At 36.6% G+C, this 25,936-nt stretch overlaps 1 protein-coding gene across 1 annotated transcript; it reads right to left on the bottom strand.

The window, feature by feature from the left end:
* Positions 1–21,698: 21,698 nt before the first annotated feature.
* LOC149167051 (cytochrome P450 750A1-like) lies at positions 21,699–23,756 on the bottom strand. Its single transcript, XM_089432849.1, has 2 exons — positions 22,515–23,756; positions 21,699–22,421 (listed from the first exon to the last, which is right to left on the bottom strand). The coding sequence occupies exons 1-2, from the start codon at positions 23,484–23,486 to the stop codon at positions 21,786–21,788; spliced, it is 1,608 nt and encodes a 535-aa protein (XP_089288975.1). The 5' UTR covers positions 23,487–23,756; the 3' UTR covers positions 21,699–21,785.
* Between the last annotated feature and the right edge of the window lie 2,180 nt (positions 23,757–25,936).

Here is a 25,936-nt window from a genome sequence, read left to right as displayed (position 1 = left end):
TTTTAGACTAAAACACATGTTTAATGACTATTACGTTTAAACTCTCATTTTGAGAGCATGGACATGTAATTGCATGCATGAAAAACAATAGTCAATGAATTAGATTTCTTCAAAAGAAATATGTCATTTGTTTGCACGAAAAATATGAATATTGTGTTTGATCTTTTGAAAGGAAATATGATCTTTGCATCCATGAAAAATACAGTTATGATGTTGGATTCTTAGAGAAGAAATATTCTTGGAAAGATAATAATTAATGTGTTACACCCTTTAAAGATAACTATGGATTTGCGTACATAAAAGAATAATTATTATGTTAGACTTTCAAAAAGAAAACAGGTTATTGCATGTAATAAATGCATTAGATTTCTTTTGGAAAAATACATAACTAACACATTAGTTTTATTTTAAAAATAGAGCATGTAATTTCATGTAAAATAGACATTGTAAATAGCCCCAACTTGGAAAAGATACTTTTTAAAAAAGGGACCTGCATTTGCATGCATAATAATGGTGTCTATTATGATAGTTTTCCCTTAGAATGAGGCATGTATTTGAATGTATTATAATTATAATAATAATAATATCTATTGTATTGGAAAGATTACTTAGTTACATGCATAAAGAGAAAGTTGAGAGGATAATTTTCTTTGAGTAAGTTTTATCTAATTACATGCACAGAAATCAAAGCTAAGATGTTAGTATCCTTTAAATGAAAATGGATGGTTATAGTGGGTTTCCTTTGGAAAAGAACATGTGCTTGTGTGAGAAGAATCATAGTAATCTAGTATTTATTTTGACATGCTCTAATAATTATTTGCTTATAATTAATACACAAGTAGTGTTGTTAGAGGAAGCATGTTGTGATATTTTATTTACATTTCATGTATGCACATGAATGTATGTTGAAGAATCACTATTAAAGATTGATTATTGGTGGAATAATACTTTATGTAATCATGACACCAAAGTTTGTTGATGACAACAATGGTAAGAAAGGATGGCAACTTGTGCAAAGGATAGACTATGTTTAACATTGTGCTCGGTAAAATAACTAATGGTCCATGCAGATGAGTGTGAGTTGGAGGATGGTCCACTGATGGAACAACCAGGCCACATAGATATAAATATTGAACATTTGTGGTGAATGATATCATGATGATTGCTGTAATAGCCCCGATGAAAATTCCATGTAATAAAAGTTAATAAAGGTAAAATTATAACCATGGTTTATGGGACACTTATTCCAAGATGAACATTGGGAAATATTGTAGTGATGGAGATCACAAGTGATTGATTAATGGCTAAGGAAATTGGCAAAGGAAATGGCTAAGGTTTTGGAAAGGAGAAATGACATTTTGGCACATTTATTTATGAAAATAATGGAAATTATGAGAAAAGGGAGGTGAAAGGTCACAAGTTGCATGTGAGGAGGAAAATGAAGGAAGATAACAGAAAATGAAGAAAATAAAGGCCTCATTAAAGAAAAGGCTTTTGAGGATCAATACACAAACTTTTGTCAGTTTAGTTTTGGAACTCTCCCTCTATTCTCTCTCTCTCATACTCTTGGACACTTAGAGTTTCTTGGAACACTCTTGGAGGAGTGTGGTATACTTGGAGTTTTGGAGTAGGAAGGCAAAGAAACAACAAGAAAGTGCAAGAGGACACAAGGATCAATAACTACAATGGGTTTTTCTTGTAGGTACTGCTATGCATGCATGTTTTCCTCACTATTTTTGTCATGCATGGCATATGAATGTGGTTTGTTGGTCATGATATGTCACTAGCATGGAGGATTTCATGGATTGACAATGGATTTGCCTAGCCTTGTCATTTCCTGGATATCCATGGTGTTGTGGGTTTATTTATTTGTTTTTCTGGTTGTTTCTCATGTTTCCTTAGCTTGGGTTGAGTTACTAGTTCCTGGAAGCCTTGGTTGGACAAACTCTCTCGAAGACCTGTAAGAACTTTGGTTGAGTTACTAGTCCTGGAAGCCTTGGTTGGACAAACGCTATCGAAGCCCTTGGTAGGTTAAGTTACTAGTCCTGGAAGCCCTTGTTGGACAAATTCTTTGGAAGCCCGATGATAGCTCTGGGTTGAGTTACTAGTCCTGGAAGCCTTGGTTGGAAAAAACACTTTGGAGCCCTGGAAGGCTTGGATAGATACCAATATGATGATAGTTTTGTGATGTATGACCGTAAGGTGGAATCACTATTTGACGGGTTGAGTTGATTGGCCTTTGGAAGCCCTAGATGGTTTTGGATTGATGTGTTTTATGATATCCCACATTCATTCTTGGAATATGGCATGAGGGATACTGGCTGAAGAGATTTTTGGCTCGACCATGTCTATGGTTGGGTGCTTTGTGGAAGTCCCACAACTAGTTGGCATTTGCATCATTCATATGAGGTTATTGCTCCTTATTATTTCATGAGTATTGTATTCCTTTATATGTGGATTATATGATTGTTTTTTCCTTGGTATTTTTTTTGCTATTATGCTGGTTATGAACATGTATTATGAAAGTAGCTATGTATGTCTCTCATCATCTTTTCACTTGTAAATGAATGAACAATGTATCTATCCCCTAATGGATGAAACTATAGCTAATGTGTTGAGGCATCAATGCTTCTTAGTGATTCTTAGATGAGCATGAGACCCCTATGCTTAGATCTGTTGTTTACACCTATAGATTACATATTTATGATATGTTTGACAAAATGCATGTCATGGCTAGTAGGGGTCCAGTTGAGCCCTTGAGCCTGAAAATGTGGCTCAAATCCCATGGCCACTGGCAAAACACTGAGCAAAAAAGTACATGGACGTTGGCATATCATGTTGTGGGAGCGTCCAAAGCCTTATGGACACATGCAAGCCCATATCATGGGAGCGTCTGGGGGTTCATTGGTTTAAAACTAAGTGGGACCCAAGGGCTGATTGCCTAAGAGGTTGGGATGTGATGCAGGAGCATTCGGCCCAAGGGAATCATTGTAAATAATAGACATAGGGGGTCAAGCATTTTTAGAATTATTTTCCTAATTTCCAAGTCAGTTTAATGTTTCGGCTTTTAAGTGTGATTTAATTAGATGTTCTCAAAATAAATAAATGAGAACATAGAAACTAGGGAGAGCTTTTAGGCATAAAAGCAATGAATGTGGGCCGTTAAGGGATAAGGAGGCTTTTTGTTTTAAAACAAGAAAAAGATGGAAAAAAGCCTCAAGAGGCTTTTTACCATATATGCATGCATGTGGAAGCCTTAGGATTTTGATCGGACCTTAAGGATCCGATCTAATGATTATTATATATATGTATGTAAGCCTACGGGCAACAAGGAGGCCACTATTATTGAGAATTTGGCTTGTGAGAAGTCAGGCTTGTGAGAGAGGGAGGCATTGAATATTAGGCCTGCGTGCCTGTGCATGTGTGTGAGCGAGACCGAGGAGTCTCGAGTGTAAATCTGCTTTTATATTAATATATAAAGATTCTGAGTTAATTCCTGCTTGTGTTAATGATGTTGAAGAATATTTCATGATGTATGAATTATTGTGAGTTCGTAGGAATTCTGCAAGACACAGAGGAGGGAATTCCTTAAGAGGAATCACAGAGAGCTTTTGAGACAAGTTGCAGCGATTCAGAAGAATCGAATGGGAGCCTTGAATCCATTAAAGGAGGGAAGTACCACAGTGATGCTTGACTGAAGCTCGACTTCTTCATATCAGTGCGCGTAAGTGTTCCGAAGTCATTTTACAAAGCCGTGATTAATTATGCTTACACAAAGGATATTCAATATTTTCCTTATAAGGAAACATTGGGTGGACGTGAATTCTTATTAAGATTGGCCCAGAACCATATCGGGTTCGAAACCAATATCGCATTGGAGGAGTGGAGCCTTTCGGAACTGCCGAAGTGTATGCTCCGACAGTCCGGAACCGAACCATTATAAAGGGGAGCATAAAGTAATATTGGGTCCGCAAGGGCCTTTGGGACTGTTAATTGTGCGCTCCGATAGCCGGAGCCAAAGTATTATAAAGAGCCGATTGAATGGGACGTCGGGTCCGCAGACCCTTTGTATTACAAAACTGCCGATGTGAACCTGCCGAAATGATGGACCCGAAATCATTAAGAAGCAGAGTATAAAGGGTCGTCGGGTCCACAGAACTATTGCATCACAAGAGGCCGCGATCACAACCCGCCAATATTACGGACCCGAAACCAGTATAGGAAGGGGCATAAAGAGTTGTCGGGTCCGCCTCGTGTCGGAGGTTGGAGTCAAGGGGTTGTTGCGATCGCCGAAAGCCGGAACCACCGATATATATAAGGGCGGAGTTATAATATTTGAAATCCGTGTGTATCAATTGGAGTGGGGTTTTATAGTGTTTCCCGTGTATTTTTATATATGTGGCTACGAGGGTTTTAAGGCTTAATGCCTATGTTGTAAGGTTTGCGAAGGGAGGCTAAGGCATGATTTGAAATTAATGTAAGTCCATCGTTATACAAGGCTGAAGCGGGGTTTTAATACTTATATATGGCAATGTTTGCAATAGATGTATATGCGGGTGGCTTCCGATAGTACTAAAAGTGCGATAAAGTTATAAAGTGGGATTTTAATTGTAAGTCCATGGTTATGAAGGGCCTATAGCCTATAACACTTCCGATGAGGCTTTGTGGGTCTTAACCCACAGGTACAAGGAGAATTATTTAAGGAATTGGGATTTTGGGCTTACCCCAAGATCCTCTTTTCATCAAGTGGTATCAGAGCAGGGAAAGTTTCCTGCAGAGAGAAGGATTCCAGAGCAGCAGAAGTTGGTATCAGAGCTGGAATAGCTCTGTTTGAAGATTCAAGTTTTTAAGTTAAGTTAATTGCATGTGATGAATGAATGTTAGATTTTGGAACTAATGAATATTGCAGCACAGAGATGCAGTGCAGTTGAGAAGTGAAACAAGATCAACAGGATCTTGAAAGGTGAGCTGACAGGTATTATTTATCTCTGGTTTAAAGGTTATGCTTGGATAATTTGATTTACAGGCATAGTGAAGAAATCTCAGTGGGAAGAAGTAGATCACAGCTAGAGTGCAGTGATGAAGGAGTCCAGCAAGGGATTCTAGGTGAATGTGGCAGAACCTAAAGATTCAACAGAGGTTGAATGAAAAGGACAAGTGTGTTCTTGGAAGTTGCAGATGAGAGAAGCCTAAAGGAGCAGTGGAGAATGCTCGAAAGGTTCCAGTAGAGGACCGGTGATTACCAAAAGACCAGATCCGGAGGGAAGGATTGGTGAGGTAAGTGGCAGCAAGAGAGTTTGTTGTTGTAGAGGCTTGATGCAACTCATGGGTGAGAAACTCATGGTGAAGGAGATGACTACTGAAAGTCATAAAGGAGAAAGAAGAGGTTCAGAAAGAGGCCACAGTAGAAAAGAGAAGAAATATGCCAAGGTGAATGGCATAAGACAACAGTTGACTCAGGAAGAGTATGAGAAAGAGAAAGCTGAGATAGAAGTTCATCTTGAGCTATTGATGGAGTTGTTACGAGAAAATGTGGAAGACCAGAGACATGGTTTGCTGATGAGGAAGAGAGTGAAGTGGTGGATGCTACAACAGAAAAGAGGTCGACAGATAAACATGCAGTTAACAGAAGAGCTGAAGAAGTTTGAGCAGATGATGAGTATACAGTTGAGTTCTGAAGAACTCAGAGCAGTTGAGTTGAAAGTGGAGGTTTCCATTGGTGAAATAGAGGAGAAGATCATTGATGATTTCTTGAGTTATTGGGTAAATCCAAATCAGCTGGATAATGTAAAACCGTGTATTTTTGTAGTTGACAATTGTGAGGTGATTACAGGTTTTACTAAGGAGGATGTGAAATCTTGTGAAACTGTTACAGCACAAGAGGAAGTTCTTATCGATGTAGAAGAAGTGGATCAATCTGTAGCACGGATAAGTGAAGCAACAGTTGAGACGGTTGAACTTTGTGATTTTCAAACTGAAAGTTTGTGTGTGAATGCAGGGACTATAAGTGATGATGGTATGCTTCAGCAATGCTATAGAGAAATTGCATTGTTGGAATACTTGTTGGAGAATTCAGAATATGATAAAGAGATTGCAGCAGAAGGTAGAGTTCAGTACAGTGAACAAGAGGAGAAAGACATCATGGAGATAGATGGTGTGAAAGGACTTGTTGATAGTCTTGAGGATTCTTCAGAGAATTCTTTGGGAAGAGAGGATCAGCATACTGATGTGCTGATTGAGATGGAAAATTCAGAACAGCATACTGAGGTGCTGGTAGAGGGAAGCAAGGCACTGATGCCTTATGATTTTTGTTTTAACAAGTGTTTTGTTAGTGCAGGTATTATCGCAGATGTTGAAGGACATTTGACTCAGTTGAGAAGTCAAATGAAGAAGAAAGACGAGAATTCTATGGAAATTTCTAATCCATGGGATGAGGATGTTATGTTGCTGGAAAGGATGCTGAATGATCAGAATTCAGCGCAGAAAGAATCTCAATTTCAGAATTGGGAGTTGCAGATGCATGGAGATGAAGATAGCAGAAAGGTGTACACAATGTACCAGTCCAGTAAGTTGCTAATAGGAGAAGGCAAGGAAGAAGTTTTCCGTTGTAGAAAACAAGAGGGCATGGATGATTGGGTGGCAGTAAGAAATGAGAAGGTAAGAATGGAAACAAGTATAGAAGTAAGAAAAGGAGCAAATATAGAAGCAAGAATTCAGCAAGTGACGGTAAAAATTGAACAAGTAAGAACTGAGGAATCCGTCTTAGCTCAGTAGGTATCAAGAAATCAACAGCTTGAAGATTTATTGGACAAGGAAATTGAATTAATCAGAAGAATCATGTTGAAAGTGTCTCAGAGGAAGACATCAGCAAGGAAGAGAAGTAGCAGAAGCAGCAGCAAAATAAAGACAGAGACAGATTATGAAAGTGTAGCAAGTGGAGAAAGATGGCATAAAGTGTGGAGACCTGGAGAAGAACAACATGCAGAAGCAGCGACAAATGGAAAGTTGCAACACAAGATATGGGATCCAGGCAAACATAGATCTGAACACATGATCAGGAGATCATGAATTTTTTCTACCTTGGGAGTCTGATGCAGGAGCATTCAGCCCAAGGGAAATCATTGTAAATAATAGACATAGGGGGTCAAGCATTTTTAGAATTATTTTCCTAAGTTCCAAGTCAGTTTAATCTTTAGGCTTTTAATTGTGATTTAATTAGATGTTCTCAAAATAAATAAATGAGAACATAGAAACTAGGGAGAGCTTTTAGGCATAAAAGCAATGAATGTGGGCTGTTAAGGGATAAGGAGGCTTTTTGTTTTAAAACAAGAAAAAGATGGAATAAAGCCTCAAGAGGCTTTTTACCATATATGCATGCATGTGGAAGCCTTAGGCTTTTGATCGGACCTCAAGGATCTGATCCAATGATTATTATATATATGTATGTAAGCCTACGGGCAACAAGGAGGCCACCATTATTGAGAAGTTGGCTTGTGAGAAGTCAGGCCTGTGAGAGAGGGAGACATTGAATATTAGGCCTGCGTGCCTATGCATGTGTGTGAGCGAGACCGAGGAGTCTCGAGTGTAAATCTACTTTTATATTAATATATAAAGATTCTGAGTTAATTCCTGCTTGTGTTAATGATGTTGAAGAATATTTCATGATGTATGAACTATTGTGAGTTCGTAGGAATTTTGCAGGCCACAGAGGAGGGAATTCCTTAAGAGGAATCACAGAGAGCTTTTGAGACAAGTTGCAGCGATTCAGAAGAATCGAATGGGAGCCTTGAATCCATTAAAGGAGGGAAGTACCACAGTGATGCTTGATTGAAGCTCGACTTCTTCATATCAGTGCGCGTAAGTGTTCCGAAGTCATTTTACAAAGACATGATTAATTATGCTTACACAGAGGATATTCAATATTTTCCTTAAGCGGAAACATTGGGCGGACGTGAATTCTTATTAAGATTGGCCCAGAACCATATCAGGTCCGAAACCAATATTGCATCGGAGGAGTGGAGCCTTTTGGAACTGCCGAAGTGTATGCTCCGACAGTCCGGAACAGAACCATTATAAAGGGGAGCATAAAGTAATATCGGGTCCGCAAGGGCCTTTGGGACTGTTAATTGTGCGCTCCGATAGCCGGAGCCGAAATATTATAAAGAGCCGATTGAATGGGACGTCGGGTCCACAGACCCTTTGTATTACAAAACCGCCGATGTGAACCTGCCAAATTGATGGACCCGAAATCATTAAGAAGCAGAGTATAAAGGGCCGTCGAGTCCGCAAAACTATTGCATCGCAAGAGGCCACGATCACAACCCGCCGATATTGCGGACCCGAAACCAGTATAGGAAGGGGCATAAAGAGTTGTTGGGTCCGCCTCACGTCGGAGGTTGGAGTCAAGGGGTTGTTGCGATCGCCGAAAGCCGGAACCGCCGATATATATAAGGGCGGAGTTATAATATTTGAAATCCGTGTGTATCAATTGGAGCGGAGTTTTATAATGTTTCCCGTGTATTTTTATATATGTGGCTGTGGGGGTTTTAAGGCTTAATGCCTATGTTGTAAGGTTTGCGAAGGGCGGCTAAGGCATGATTTGAAATTAATGTAAGTCCATCGTTATACAAGGCTGAAGCGGGGTTTTAATACTTATATATGGCAATGTTTGCAATAGATGTATATGCAGGTGGCTTCCGATAGTACTAAAAGTGTGATAAAGTTATAAAGTGGGATTTTAATTGTAATTCCATGGTTATGAAGGACCTATAGCCTATAACACTTCCGATGAGGCTTTTGTGGGTCTTAACCCATAGGTACAAGGAGAATTATTTAAGGAATTGGGATTTTGGGCTTACCCCAAGATCCTCCTTTCATCAGGATGGCTCTTGAGAGTCTTGTTACTGATGTGGAAGGTCTGATTGGTGTGTTTTCATCGATTTCGCTTCTTTAACATGAATTAGGAGGTCAAATCATATCATAGTAACTTCTCGTCACATGTTTACCTTGGTTGGTCGGTTACATGGGTAGATGTGGGAGAAGGGTGTTACAAAGTGGTATCTGAGCATGTTTCACCCTTCATACTGGATGGGTTGTGTGTTGGCCATGCATTCATGTCAGTTGTGTATGTGTTTCTTATGTTGTAATACTATGTGCTTGTTGCATTTGTATGGTCTGGGTCATGGTTGTAGTGATGTCGCTGTGGGAAGTTGATGGTGTTATTGTGGAGTGTGTCATCATGTGTGTATGGTTGATTATGAATTGTTTATGCATGTTACTATTCACATGTGGTCAAGTATATAGTGATGTGGTGGTTGTTGTCATGCATGAGGCCATGGTATGTGTAATTGATATAGTCATGCATTGATGACTGGACTCTAGCAAGAATGATGGTTATATGCTTATATTCTTATGTGTTATATTTATATATGCTATCATGACTATGTTATACATGTATTACGATGATTGGTTGATTCTGCAGACGAGGTATCCTCGTCGAACCATGCTAAGTTATGTTTGTTTATTATGATTAGGTTTAGCAGACATGATGTACCTTGCAAGAAGAAATATCAAAGATGACTAGAAAGATGGTAGACTGCAGTTCTTGAGACTCTCCCTATGGATCAGATGAGTAGTGTGGTGTTGGGAACTCTTCTGATTTGGCAGACACATTGAGAATCTTAAATGCAGAAATAAGGAGTTGTAAGGTAGACAATGACAGAATCATATAGGCACAGTAGAAACAAACAGAGGTAAATGCAGTCATTAGGGAAATTTTAAGGTCTAAATGGGCCTCCTAAGGAAATTATAAAATAATAGTGGAAATAATAAAATAGGATTAGATTACATCATCAAATTTTAGAGGGAAAATATAAAAAACTATTTTTTCAACTTATCTCCCTATGGGTTTACTCAAATTTTGAGCGGAAACACTTGTTGGATGCAAAATTTGATTACTTGTCCAAGGAGTACCCGTGACGCATACTTTCGATGGATCTCGCTACACAAAAAAAAATGAGAAATACATGAAAAACGTGAGTCCTGCAATCACATGTTTCATGTAAGTATTAACCTCGTGCAGAAATTACATGCATACGAATTCTAAAAAACAGAAAATAAACAATGCGAGAGCATAACACATAAAACACATATACACAAAGATTTTCCCCTAGATCCCAAAACCGTGACTACCATCTTTATTTTTCATTATGTTCCTTTCAATGTTACAATACATATATATACGTGCCAAAGCATACAATACCATGGAACAAAAACCACACGCCCAAAACCATCTGCAAAAACCATGCACAAATTCATAGGGTTGGTCCGCCCACCTAATATAGGGTCCAAAAAATATTTCCCTGGGGTGCTGCCCCAGACCTTGTAGAGGGGGCCTAACCACCCCCCTGTATAGGGGCGGTAATCACCACCCTGTGACCCCCCACGTTGCGCAATCAACGCAACGAAGGGGGGGCTCCGCCCCCCCTCTAACACCTTAGTAAACTAGGTGGGCTAGTCGAGGAAAGAATATAACACAACCCAACATTCTCCCACTTGTTGCTTTCTTTCCATAGGAGAGCTTTGTCATTTAGCCAACCCTGTAATGCCCATTGTTTCTCTACACCAAGAGAAATTCTCAAAGTTCACAGATTTTGTCAATACATCTACAGTATTCCTCAAAGTGTCCACCTTTACTAGCAACACCTTTTTGTCTTCTATCATATCCCTCATAAAGTGATACTAAACATCAATGTGCTTTGTATTTGAATGATAAGCAGGGTTCTTTGCCAAGAAAATTGCACTTTGGCTGTCACAGTCTATCCTTATATCCCCCTGTACTAACCCCATACTTGAACAAAATATCTACAAACAAACTGCTTCCTTGATTGCATGAGTGGCTACCATGTATTCTGCCTCTCGAGTTGATAGTGCCACTACAGATTGTTTCTTACTCATCCAACTGACTGCACCTCCAAATAGATTAAACACATACCCACTTGTAGATCTTCTCTTATCCAAATCTCCAGCCCATTCTGCATCAACAAAGCGAGGAATATCCAAAACTCTGTCCAATCCCAGTCTTCCTTGGTAGCACAAACCATAATCACTAGTGCCACACAAATACTTGAAAACCCGCTTCACTATTGTCTAGTGCTCCTTCCCTAGTTTTGACATAAACATGCTCAATACTCCCACTGCATGTGCAATGTCTGGTCTAGTACAGACCATCATATACATCAGGCTACTGATTGCACTTTCATATGGAACACGGGACATGTCCTCTTCCTCTTCTTGTGTCTTGGGACACTGTTCAACAGATAACTTCACACCTACAGGAATAGGAACCTTCACCAATTTATTGTCCTGTATATTAAACCTTTGTAGTATTGTATCAACATACTTCCTTCGTTTTAACTAGAGCTTCCTCTTTGCCCAATCTCTTTTAATTTCCATGCCCAAAATATAGTTTGCAGCACCAAGATCTTTCATGTCAAATTTGGAGGACAATTGGATCTTCAAATCCTAGATAATTCCTTTGTCATTTCCAACCAGCAACATATCATCCACATACAAGACCAGATAAATAACACGGTCACCAATTAATTTAAGATACACACAGTGATCTACTTTTCTTCTGGTGAAACCAAGTCCCCATATAAATGTCTCAAATTTCTGATACCACATCCTTGGTGACTGTTTTAACCCATACAGAGTGTTTTTTTAACTTGCATACAAGTTCTTTCTTACCCTTCATCACAAAGCCTTCAGGTTGCTTCATGTATATCTCCTCTTCGAGATCCCTGTGAAGAAATTTTGTCTTCACATCCATCTATTCTACCTCAAAATCAAAAGCAGCGACAATAGATAAAAGTAATCCAATAGAAGCTACCTTAGCAACAGGAGAAAAAATATCACCAAAATCAATTCCTGGCACCTGGGAGTAACCTTTTGCTACCAACTGAGCTTTGTATTTCTCCACCTTTCCTTCTGCATTTATCTTATTCTTGAACACCCATTTGCTACCAATGGGTTTCCTTCCATCCAAAAACTCCACCAAATCCCAAGCCTCATTTTTGTGTAAAGATGCCATTTTATCAACCATGGCCTCTTCCCAGAGTTTTCCATCCTCTGAATCTATTGCTTCCTTCACAGTTCTGGAATCATCATTAGTAATAGATAAAGCAAAATTTGAACAGAAAGCAGATGGACTATACCTTTCTGCCTGCCTTCTTTCTCGAACTGATCTTCTCACAACTGAAGTTTGTGGCTCTCCATCTTCTGATTCCTCTTATGCTGTAGGGTCTAATTCTTCCTCATTTAGCTCAAACTCTATCTTCTCAGGTTCCTTTGGTTGTAATTCATTTTTAATAACATCTTTCACCTCTCTAAACACCACATCTCAGCTGTACACAACCTTCCTTGTTACTAGGTTCCAAAGTTTATAACTCTTTAAACCATCCTTATACCAATAAAGATGCACTTTTCCAATTTACTATCTAGCTTTGTTCTTTTCTCCTTTGGAACATGTACATATTCATCACATCCAAATAACCCAAATGTGAAAGAGAGGGTTTCTTACTAGTCCATACCTCTTGTGGAGTCTTATCCTCCAACATTGATGAAGGTGATTTGTTGACCAGGTAACATGCAGTCTCCACCACCTCTGCCCAGAATTCCTCTCCTAACCCGACACCATTGAGCATGCTTTTTGCCCTTTCCATCAACATCTTGTTCATTCTTTCTGCAACTCCATTTTTCTCAGGTGTGTATGGAGTAGTCTTCTGTCGTGTTATACCACACTTCTTACAAAAAATTTCAAATTCCTTCTTGCAAAACTCTCCACCATTATCTGTCCTCAGCACCTTTATCTTCTTCTCTCTCTAGTTTTCCACCAGAGCCTTAAATTCTTTAAACCTGTCAAAGACTTCAAATTTCTTCTTAAAGAAATATATCCACATATTCCTTGAGAAGTCACCTATAAATGATACATAGTACACAAACCTACCTAGTGATGGAACCTTCACAAGTCCAAACACATCATTGTGCACAAGCTCTAATATCTATTTTTCCCTCTTTCCACCAGAGGGGAAACTCACTCGATTCTGCTTCCCATATACACAATTTTCACAAAAATAAAAATCCAGAGAGCTATTAGTGATACCTTCTACCATACCTTTACCATGAAGTATTCAAAGGCCCTTCTCTCCAGTATTTCCAAGCCTTTGATTCCATAGCATGGTCTTTTCTCGAGAGACCACTAAATTTTCTGCTTCACTTTCAGAAACCATAGAATTGTTGCACCCATCAACAACAGTGCTACCTTACAGCTTGTACAGAGTTCCAATCTGAACTCCCCACATCAATACTAGTGCTCCCCGAACCATCTTGCAGGTATCCTTCTCGAACACTATTTTTACACATGCATCATCCAGCTTTCTTACAAAAATCATATTTCTGGCTAATGCAAGAATATGCAGAACACCCGAAAGTGTTCTAATCCTTCTACCTTGCAACTTCAAATTGAATTTTCCGCGGCCAACGATTCTAGCCTTCCTGTCATCCCCCAAGAAGACATCACCACCATCATATTTCTCATACTCACAGAACTACTCTCTATGGGGATTGAAGTGAAAGGATGCACCTGAGTCAATCAACCATGCCTCATTATCTACATGTGTACTTGAAGAAGCCAAGTACACATCCCCACTTTCATTTGAGGTGGTTTTCGCCTTTGTAGAAGGAGCATCATTAGATCCCTTTCCTTTGTCAGGAGCTTTAGATTTACAGTCCCTTTTGTAGTGCCCTTCCTTTCCACATTTCCAGCACACCTTTATAGGTTTTCCTGGAGATTTAGATCTCCCAATCGATGACTTATTTTTGTTTCTGTTCTGGGACCGTCCTCGTACAGACAAGGCATCACCATTCTGGCTCTCCGTATTTTTCCGTCTCATTTCCTCCATCAACAAGGATGAGATTATTTCATCAAATTGCAAGGCAGTTGCATTGCTACCTATTGCAATAACTAGACTATCCCATGAATATGGTAGAGAACATAACAAATTGATGCACTTATCTTCATCTAAAATTTTAATATCAACATATAATAACTGACTTACAATAGTATTAAATGCATTCTAATGCTCTGTCACCAAGTCTCCATCTTTCATCCTTAGGTTATATAGCTTTTTCCGTAGGAACAGTTTATTCGCCAGAGACTTAGATTGGTATAAATTCCCTAACTTGTCCCACAAAACCTTTGTCGTAGCTTCCCCTGATACATTCAACAATACTAAATCTGAGACACACAATCGTATTGTGCTTTTTGCTTTCTGATCCAACTTCTTCCATTCTTCATCGGACACTCCAATTAGTTTAGTACCCAGATCTATCACAATCCACTGATCTTTATCCACCAATAGATCCTCCATCTTGAGTTCCACAACTCAAAACTCTGACCATTAAATTTCTCGATCTCTATCTTTCCACTGCTCGTCATCTTCTTTCACCATCAGAATCGATCCCGTAGATATCCCACTGAACATGGTCTACCATATGCCCGAGCAAAACCCCTCAGCAACAAAGGCGTCCCCTTGAAGCCAAAACAACTATGACACCAAATGTATGTTTTAACCCGATACAAAAATTACCTGCATACGAATTCTAAAAAACAGAAAATAAACAATGCGAGAGCATAACACATAAAACACATATACACAGAGATTTTTCCTCGATCCCAAAACCAGGACTACCAGGTTGATTTTTCATTATGTTCCTTTCAATGTTACAATACATATATATACATGCCGAAGCATGCAATACCATGGAATGAAAACCATCATGTCGAAAACCATGTGCGAAATCCATGCACAAAACCATAGGTAGGTCCACCCACCTAATAGAGGGTCCAAAAAAAATTTCCCTAGGGCATTGCCTCGGACTCGTAGAGGGGGGCTAACCGCCCCCCTCAAACCCCCTATGAGCCCCCCGCTGTGCAATCAACACAACGAAGGGGGGCTCTACCCCCCAATAAACTAGGTGAGCTAGTTGTGGAAAGAATATAACACAACCCAAAATTTCATGTATTTATTATCTTTTGTGTAGAAGGGTCCATTGAAAGTATGCAACATGGGCACTCTTTGGATGCGAAATGAAATTTTTCATCCAATGAGTACTCCCGCTCAAAATTTGAGTAAAACATTATGGAGATAAGTTGAAAATACGAGTTGAAAAAGTAGTTTTATTATTTTATTATTTTTTAATATTTTTACTTTTTTACTCAAAAAATGGTGAACCATCCCCCATGGTTGACATCAACATCCTGAATCCTATCGGTTCTTATAAATTTTATTTTGGTTATACATTTTTCTTATGAGGCCCATTGTAGACCTCAAAATTCCCTTAATGGATACTTCAAATTTCGTCATAATTGCAGCAACAAGGACGTATTTCGGATCAACCATGAGGAGGACAAAACTAATGGGGCATATGGTAGTAGGTCTCTTGGTGGTCACAGGTCGGATAGTGATGACATAGTGAGAGATGGCAGGTTGTTTGATACTTCGGATAAGAGAGGCGATGGAAAAAGGTACTATTCTAGTTCTTATTTAGATAGGCACTATGATCGTCATTGATATCATCCTTATAGGAGGAGTGATAAAGGATATTTTTTGGATGAGTTTAAGAAATCAAATCCATGTACATTTTATGGAGAGATGAAGAAATCACAGGATGCACAGGCATGTTTGCTTGGTATGAGAAAGTTCTTCAAGTTGCATGATTACTCAGAAAACATAAAATCCATAATATCTATATTCAATATCAAAGGTAAAGAATATATTTGGTGGGAAGATGTGAAGAATGTCAGGGGTATTCATGAGGAGGACTTGACGTGGAGTGATTTTGAGATACTATTCAAGAAGAAGTATCTATCAAAGAGATACTTTGATGACAAGGCAAAAGAAATCAAATAAGATTTGAAATCAACGTCTACACCAAAATCAATGCATCTAGTGCAAGAAATCAAATAGGATTAGAAATCACCATCTACAATGAGATTAATGCATCTAGAGAAAGTAATCAAATAGGATTATAAATAAACATCTACACTAAAATCAATGCATCTAGTGCAAACAATCAAATATAATTAGAAATCAACATCTACACTAAAATCAATGAATCTAGTGCAAGCAATCAAATAGAATTATAATTCATCATCTACACTAAAATTAATGTATCTTGTGCAAGGAATCTTCTTCCCTCTCTCCCCCCTCCATCTATATCTATATCTCCTTTCATATCTCCTTCTTTGTCTCTCTATCTCATCCCCCCCCCCCAAACACACACACACCCTCTCTCCATATATATCTATCTCTCCCTCCCTTCCTCCCTCCATCCCTCTCTCTATCTCTCTCTTCTTCCCTCTCTTCACCTACCATCTATATCTCTATATCCATCTGCCTCTCCTTTGTCTCTCTATATAACCCCCAAAGCATACACACTCTTCCTCCATATTTATCTATCTTTCCCTCCCTCTTACTCTTCCTCTCCCTCTCTCCCACTTCTATTTCTTTTCCCTCCTGCTCTCTTCTCTCCCTATCTATCTCTACCATATCACTCTCTCTCTCTATCTCTCTCTATGTTTCTCTCTTTATGTCTTTCTTCTTTCCTACCTCTCCCTCCCCCTCCAAATCCCTCTCTCTCCCTCCCTCACTCCTCTCTGTCGTGTCCTCTCTCTCTTCCTTCCTCTTCATCTCTCCCCCTCCAACTATGTTACTATCTCCCTCCCTCTCTCCTCTCTCCTTCTCTCCCCCTTCCTTCCATATCTCCTTCTCTCTCTCTCTATCTCACCCCAAAACATACACACTCTCTCTCCATCTCTCCCTTGTCACTACCTCTCTCTCTCTCTCTCCACTTTTCTCTCTCTATGTATTTCTTCTTCACTCCCTCTCTCCCCCTCCAACTACATCTCTCTGTCACTCCCTCTCCTCCTCTCTCTCGAGTCCTTCTGGTACTTACCCTCTCTCCTCCTCTCTCTCAAGTCCTTTTGGTACTTACCCTCTCTCCCTTTCTCTCCTGCCTCCTTCTCTACCCCATCATCTCTCTCTCTCTCCCTCTTCCCTCTAACCTTGTCACTATCTCTCTCCCCCTTCTGTCCCTCTCTATCTGCCCTCCAACCATGTCACTATCTCTCCCCCCTGCATCTTTGTGTCCCCTTTCTCTCTTATCCTTCTCTCCCTCTCTCACTCCTCTCTTTCTCTCTCTCTTCATTCCTCCTCTTCCCAATCTTTCATTGTATTTCATACTCAACCTTGTGACACCCCTATCTGTCCACCTCTTTGTTCTTCCCTCGATATATATCTAGAGTTAATATATATTATAATATATTAATATATATTATAATATAACAAATTTAATATTATATTAAATTTAATATTTCATTAATCCAAAGTTATTAAATTTAATAATATTAATATTATAATATCAATATTAAATTTAATGATGTTTTTTATATGGCATGATAACAAAATTTATAATAAACCTACATCAAATTAATATTTTCAAATATTACAATTTTGATGTGGAAATATTTATGTCTTTAAATAGTTTTTAATATATCCCTACATTATGGTTTTTCATTTTAAAGATTCATTTTACAGAAGTTTAGTTAAAAAAAATATTAAAAGATTTTGGAGCAAGATTTTGGATTCTTTGTGTTGAATTAACTTTTTTCCTTTGATTTAAGAAATGACATTGGGTTTAAAAATGTTTAAAATTCTATTTAATCTGAAATTTTAATGTGGTAAAAAAAATTATTAAAGGTAAATTTAAGATCCATTCAAATTCATGATAAATGAACTATTAAAAGCATGAGATAATTTACTATCCCTTCAAATACATAGTTATATTTTAATAATTAATCTTAGTCCATTAATAAGACTAAAAAGTTATATATAATTTAAGATTGGCCAACAATTGTTTTAAATTTTTTTTGAGGACGTGACATACTTACACATCTGAATCATACTAGTCTATAGAATGAGCCTCTTAGGGAAAAAATAAATTAATTGATAAAATAGATTATTAGATTAATTGGTAAAATAAATGACTTGCATATAAAATTAAAATTTAAAATTAGTGAATTAATCTATAATTATAAGTTATGAACATTAAAATATGTGAAATAGGTGAATTAATTCAGGAATATGTTTTATGAAATATATATATATATACATAATTAACTAGTTTAATTTTACTAAAATTTCAAAATTTTGCCATTTTTATTGTATGTACATTATATAAAATTTGATGTTTGCAATAACCTTAATATGTTTAAAATACCTTTAATGGAGGGCAATTTTTTACTTTGAATAGATGCCTATTCTCATAGTGTTAACTAAATTGTTTCTTAATTCCATAAGTTCATTTAAAATCAAAATGTCAGATTTTTACAAATGTCTATTCCCGAGTTGTTAATTATCTTGTTTCTTATGTTAGAGGCGATCTGGGATGGGTGACCTCCCGGGGAGTCCTAGTTACCAGATGCAAGCCCTGGAAATTATGATTGATGCTATGTGATTTATTTCACTAGTTTCATTCCCACTTCTTCACCCCTGTGAGTATCACCTGATGCAATGAGTGCTAAGTGGACCATTCATAAATCATAAGAAATTAGTCAATTACGACTACCTCTCATGAAAATGGTCATAGATGAATGACTTACTTAACATAGTTGAATCTAAAAAAAAATGATATCTAATATAATGCACAATGGAAACCCCTCAATACTTAAATACATAAGAGTGAAGGGATCTCTTCTTGAATGGTTCATGAGGCACAATACTTGCGAAGGTTTTACAAATGGGGTAGCAAGCTAAGTAGGTTTGATTGTGGGGAAAACTTCATAGTTAAGCGCGCTTGAGCCAGAGGCGATCTAGGATGGGTGACCTCCAGGGAAATCCTGGTTAAAGTGATGATTGATGCTGTGTGATTCATTTGACTAGTTAAAGTGATTATTGATGCTATATGTGATTCATTTCGCTAGTTTCATTCTCACTTCTTCACATGAATGGTTAAAGTGATGATTGATGCTATGTGATTCATTTCACTAGTTTCATTCTGATTCATTTCACTAGTTTCATTCCCACTTCTTCACATGACTGGTTAAAGTGGTGATTGATGCTATATGTCATTCGTTTCACTAGTTTCATTCCCACTTCTTAAGTGATGATTGATGCTATATGTGATTCATTTCACTAGTTTCATTCCCACTTCTTCACATGACTAGTTAAAGTGATGATTGCCGCTATGCGATTTGATGTTATGTGATTCATTTCACTAGTTTCATGATGATTGATGCTATATGTGATTCATTTCACTAGTTTCATTCCCACTTCTTAAGTGATGATTGATGTTATATGTGATTCATTTCACTAGTTTCATTCCCACTTCTCCACATGACAGGTTAAAGTGATGATTGATGTTATATGTGATTCATTTCACTAGTTTCATTCCCACTTCTTCACATGACTCGTTAAAGTGATTATTGATGCTATGTGAATCATTTCACTAGTTTCATTCCCACTTCTTCACATGATTGGTTAAAGTGGTGATTGATGCTATGTGATTCATTTCACTTGTTTCATTTTCACTTCTTCATTCCCACTTCTTCACATAACTAGTTAAAGTGATGATTGATACTATGTGATTCATTTCACTAGTTTCATACTCATTTCGTCACATGACTTACTTAACATAGTTGAATCTCAAAAAAATAATATCTAATATAATGTAGTATAGAAATCCCTCAATATTTAAATTTTATTTAATTAAAAATAATTAAAAATAAAAATATAAACTAACCCTTCAATATTTTATTTAATTAAAAATTATTTAAAAACGAAATTATTTAATTAAAAATTAAAAAATGAGTTATATTCCATTAAAAGTAAGTTAAAGTTATTAGAAGTAATTTAAAGTCATAGACAAAGTTAGAAATAATTTCAAGTTATTAGAAATAATTTAAAGTCATACTCAAAGTTGAAATAGTTTGAGAACTCAGATAATATTTTGAAGGATATCAATATTTCTTGTAAGCATGGTTGAGTTTATTTCTACGCTTTTTAATAATATATAATTTTATACATACAATCAGATATTATCTTTATTTATAATGAGCTATTTCCATATGGATGATTTTTTTATGCAGATGTGTATTCTATAGTTTAGAGAAATGTCTAAATTTTTTTAGATAATCAACCAAACATATATTTATTTTAAAATATAAATAAAATATTTTTTTAATTTATTATAATTAAAAGAAAATAGATATATATTTTTGGTTAGTTTTAATCATAAGTATGATGTAATAGATATAATTTTCATTGTGAATTTTTTGTGATTAATATTACAATTTAGTATAGGAGTTGTGGTAAAAATATTCCCTTTTTTAGTCATAAATAAAAATATTTCAATGTTCATTGAATTAAGGAAATTGTATATTAACTTCAAAGAGAAATTAAATAATTAAAAGAAAAAAAATACTTATATTTTCAGTTTTCAGTTAGAGGAAGATATATAATTTTTATAGTCTTTAAGAATATTTCAATACAAGACAATAAACTATTTCAATATTAATGAAAACTAATTTATTTCATTATCAAATTCATATATATCTAGATAGAGAGAATAAAAATATTTATTTTAATGTTGATTATAATAAAATATTTCAGTTTTTAAATAGAAAAATAATTAGAAATTAAAAATAAGATGAATCTATAATATGAATGGTTAAGATGAATCTATAATATTAAAAATAAGCCAAAAAAACTTAAACATTAAACATTTTAATATGAATTTAGTAAAAGAAAATGTCTAGATTTTATGGATTGGAAAAAATTGTATCTTTCATTAGGTGAAACAATGGTAAAAGATCAAAATTCTATCTCGTGATGCCAATACTAAAAAATGAAGATGAAAATATCATCCATATTAGTAGGTGATTTTCAAAAAAAAAGTGAGAAGCCTAATAAAATTGCCTATAATAATTTTTTTTTAAGATGATAAAATTTATTATAATTTAATTTTGACTTGTTGAAAAGAAAATCATCATTATATACTCCTCATCTCCTTCCCCATTATTATCCAATACAAACAATGATGTATAAAACACAGAAATGTAAACTTGCATCCTTCTATATGTCTTTAAGTTTTATCCCGTTAACTTTTAAATCTTATTTCAAAATTAAAAATTAATCTAAACCGAAATGATAATGGCAAATAAATCAATATATTACATTGAATCACATATTATTATTTTGTTTGGTTAGGTTTAAAAAAAATCTATCTTAATAAAAAAATATTTTCCATTTAATTTTAAAATAGTTTAAACCTAAAAAAAATATTTATAAATAAAACAATATGGCATATTGTTACATAAAACCACATACTATTTGAATCCCAACTTAATTTCATCCTTTAAAAAAAAATAAGATAAATTGAAATGTTTGATATATGTATAGTCAGTTCCGCTCAATTCCTTACGCCATTTAACTATTGAAAACTTACAACATTTGATTATTAAATTAAACAGTCAAATACAAAGCCAAAGTCCCTCTGGAGTCTGCCACAGCTAGAAGAAAACTTGACCTGGATTGACCTGTTTGTAATAAAGCTAAAGAAATTCACTCTACAGATTAACCTAATGCGAAAGGACCCTGCCATGCCATATGAATATATAAAAAATCATATGTTTTATACATAAGATATTTTATTTTACTCATAGATAACTAAAGCGCGTAATTAGGCAGTGAACACCTCGCGCTTGGAATGGCAAACAGGGGAACTTGTCTTGCAATCGTGGCTGCACATGCTTCGGTCATATCCATCTGCGCCAGATCTCCCTCAAATTTCCATTCAAAGTTGTGCAGCAACTGAACCAATGCGAGCTCAATCATGGGAATAGCCATGGGAGCCCCCGGGCATCCTCTCCTCCCTGCCCCAAACGGAAGCATTCTAAAATCTCGAGTTCCTGTTAAGTCAATATGCTCCTCCTGCATAAATCTCTCTGGCTTGAATTCCAGAACATCATCTGCACCCCAAACATTGGGATCCCTTCCTATGGCCCACAAATTAACCATCAGCATGCTTTTCTTGGGTATATAGTATCCGCCGACTGTGACTGCTTCAACAGATTCATGGGGAGTCGCTATCGGTCCCGGTGGGTACAATCGTAGCGTCTCTTTCAACACACATCGGAGGTATTTCATGGTTACCAGATCTGACTCTTTTACTGTACCATGGTCGCCGACTGCCGAGTCGATTTCTCGCTGCAAAGTCTTCATGGCATGAGGATGTCTGAGCAGCTCACTCATTGCCCATTCTACCGTAATTGCTGAGGTATCCGTTCCGCCGCCAAACATGTCCTGTAAGTAAAGCAGGACAACGTTATTCATAGCAAATACCATTGGATTGAAGTTTCAAAATTAGAGTAATGGCCGCAAATTAAGGAGACATACAAGCACAATAGCCTTGATATTTTCGCGTGTGATCTTCATCTTCTCGGTATCATCGTTGCCAGCTGGCTGCTGCTGCATCTCGAGCAGCACGTCCACGAAGTCTTTACCAGTCTCATGGCCCTGGGAGAGATTAGGATAGTGATGAAGATGGTCCTCAATTATTTTTTCACCGAGTTCATCGAATATTTGGTTGGCCTTCTTCATACGCCCCTTGATACCTTGCAAGTCAAGCCAATCAAGAAAAGGAATGAAATCTCCAATGTTGAAAGATCCCAAGATATCTGACAGTTCGAATAACAGGTCCTTGAATCCTTTGCCGCTGCCACCCAAATCATAGTCCGAAATTTTCCTACTCGCAAGTATTCGCCAAACAGTGCTGGACGAGAATGTAGAGATGGCCTTGCTAACATTGACAGCGACTGTTCCTCTGTCGCTTTCCTCCCAGATGGAGCGGATCATCAGACACGCCTCTTCCTCTCGCACGTGTCTGAAGGACTCCATCCTTTTGGCGGTCAGCAATTCTGTGACGCATAATTTTCTCATTTGCCTCCAGTATTCTCCATACGGGGCCGTCAACACATCTTTGCTGTTGTAGAACAAGTATTTGGCCGCCGCGGTTGGAGGTCGGCTGACAAATATGGAATCATGAGTTTTGAGAAAGTGTTTGGCCATCTCAGAAGAAGAAATGACGACAGTGGTGACAGAACCCAAGTGCAGAAACACAATGGGGCCATATTTGTGAGCAAGCTCTGTAAGAGTGCGGTGAACAGGCAGTTTCAATTGATGGAGATTTCCTATGACCGGCCATGGAAACGGCCCTGGAGGCAATCTGCCACCACCGTTCGTTCCCTTGTTCAGCCATTGCAATATCCAGTGAAAGACTAAACATAGAACTACGAGAGTTGCTAGACTGGAGATTAGTGTTGCAGGCGGAGACAGATATGGAGGTTGAAGTAGCTGATAAAAACCCATTTTCAACCTTCGACAGTCCCGCGAAAACTGGACTTGGATTATAAAGACGTTCTGGATTAAACAAAGCCAGACTGAGACATGCCCATGGGAAGAAGAAAATTGGAATATAATTACCAGCGATACATGAAAACCCAGAATTTTGTGGATGAAAAAGCAACATGCAACGAGATGCCGATCATTGATATTTAATTAAAGCTCTCGATCTGAAAGGGCTTAGCTAAGGCAACGCGAAGGCGGTGCTAACGCCAAAAGCATATGAACGGAAGTCCTTTGAGTTGAGAAAGAACATTTTATTTTTTAAGTAGTAGGAAAGGAAAATTTATGAAGTGGTCAAATCAGCAGTGGGACAGTTGTTATTTTTTAAATAGTAGGAAAGGAAAATTTATTAGAGTGGTCAGATCAGTAGTGGGACAGTTGTTACCGGTTGCTGTCTATGAATACAGGTTGATTCATTATTGTGATTCAAAAAGATCATATTATTTAAATTTAATTGTTAGTAGTCTAAGTTTTCATTTATATTAAGTTACATTAAGTTTTCATTTATATTACATATTTACAAGTTACATAAATATTAAAATTGATAAATTTTCAGATTTCAGACCATTCAACATTTAGCTCATTTAATTAACTTGGAAAAAAAAAATTGTGACAAGCTAGATGTTGGAGCTAGATCTGATGCACTTACATGGGTAGGTAAGGCGAAGACTATTTGATGTAATAATGGTTTGAAATGTGCTCTTAAGAGATGGAAAATGAGTCATTTTCATTATTATAAGTATCATTTTTCTCAAAGGAAACAACAACATTGAATTGGTCAGGTTTTATAATAAATTATAGCTGATTTTGTTTTATTTTTTTCTCATCAATGACCTGTAGGAATTTAATTTAACATTTATAAAAATTGTAAGAGTTAAATTTGGATAGTAAAATAAGAATCAGTTTTATTAATAAATAAAAAATAACAATAAATTAAATATTATATTGTTAAATACCATCACCAATAATTAAGAAATATGATTAATTAATATTGTTTATATTAAAATACATATATTTATATGTGTGTTTTATTTTTATTAATATAATTGTTTATAATTAAATTTACTAAACTATGTTTTTAATATAATAATAAGTCACATTAAATTTAAAATATTGTGAAAAAATTATAATTCATGAAAATAATGGAAAACAAAAAATCAAAAAGTTAAATAAAAAGGAAATAAAACTAAAAACAAAAAATTAGTAACTAATAGAAATGGAAGTTACTAAACAACCCACAATAAGGCCTCAACCATTCATCTTACAAATAAATAAAATTCAATAATAATAAAAATTGAATTCCTAATGTTAAGATTTGGATAAGCGTCATAAATTTTTGGTCAAAAGAAAGGTAATGCCTAGTCAAAGGAAAAACTGAATGTGTTATGCTTAAGATAAACTATATATATATATATATATATATATATATATATATATATATATATATATATATATATATATAAGGCAATGATAAGTGGTTGTTTGTCTCTAGTCTCCTTCGTGGGAAACTAGAATAGAGGTTTAACTTCAAAGTCTTGAGGTTAAGTATACCTCTGTGGACTATAGCATATGTTAAATAAAAATGACAATACTTAGACTCACTGAACCAATACATAGACTAAAAATAATAATTTGAGATTGCCTAAAAGTTATCATCCTATGTTGTCTGGTAGAGAACAACCTCATTCCCATGGATGTGGTTGTTGTTGCACTTGTTTAGGAGGATGTTTATTTTGTGATCCATTCCATCCAATTTCTCCTCTAATTTTGCCAACTTGTAAGCATTCTCTTGTTGATCATTGTTGTTGTTTGTGAGGATGTGCACAAAAAGAATTGTGTATGCTAATAAACATTGATTTCCCACATGTAGCGTGAAAATCTCAAGCGAGTGGACATACCTAGATTAGGAATTTAGTCCCTATTCTCGGCTTGAACATGGTGATTAGGAGTACATCGATATTCCTAAGACACAACAACTTCTATTCTTTCTATTTCTTAGCGAACAAGCTCGGGGATGTACTACTCGTAATGATATATGGATTCCCTTACTTGCACCTACGCTCATAGTTGAGAGGTCAGTCCCATATGGATGTTGCTTAGAGAGGATGCAAAGGGACGGCCTCTACCCCTCTCTATGAGAAACCACATATTGTCCACAAGTCATAGTTATACAAGGAAGTCTTAACATTTGAGATTGACGACAAGCGAAATGAATGGGGATAAGAGAGACAATTTTCTAGGATTTGGAGAGTCAAGACGGACAAGCAGAGATGGAGGAGCAGGAGAGAGGCTAGCATGAGAGGAATTGATGCGAGAAAAGATGGTTTTGGCAATTGACCCGAGAGCAAAGGTTGTAGGGAATTTACACCAGAGCAGAGGCTAATGGGATTTTTTATGGGGAGGGAAATTGTGAG

The sequence above is a fragment of the Pinus tabuliformis genome, chromosome 5_1 (assembly GCF_031772625.1).
Source record: "Pinus tabuliformis cultivar Carrire ecotype Pingquan chromosome 5_1, CPIR1, whole genome shotgun sequence".
NCBI lineage: Eukaryota > Viridiplantae > Streptophyta > Pinopsida > Pinales > Pinaceae > Pinus > Pinus tabuliformis.
This window is presented reverse-complemented; position numbering and strand designations above follow the sequence as displayed.

Bases quoted from the DNA above. Each gene is read 5' to 3' on its own strand.
- LOC149167051 (XM_089432849.1), bottom strand. From the start codon at position 23,486: ATGGGTTTTTATCAGCTACTTCAACCTCCATATCTGTCTCCGCCTGCA. The intron at 22,422-22,514 runs GTATGTCTCCTT...CTTTACTTACAG, and splicing joins ATATCAAGGCTATTGTGCTT to GACATGTTTGGCGGCGGAAC.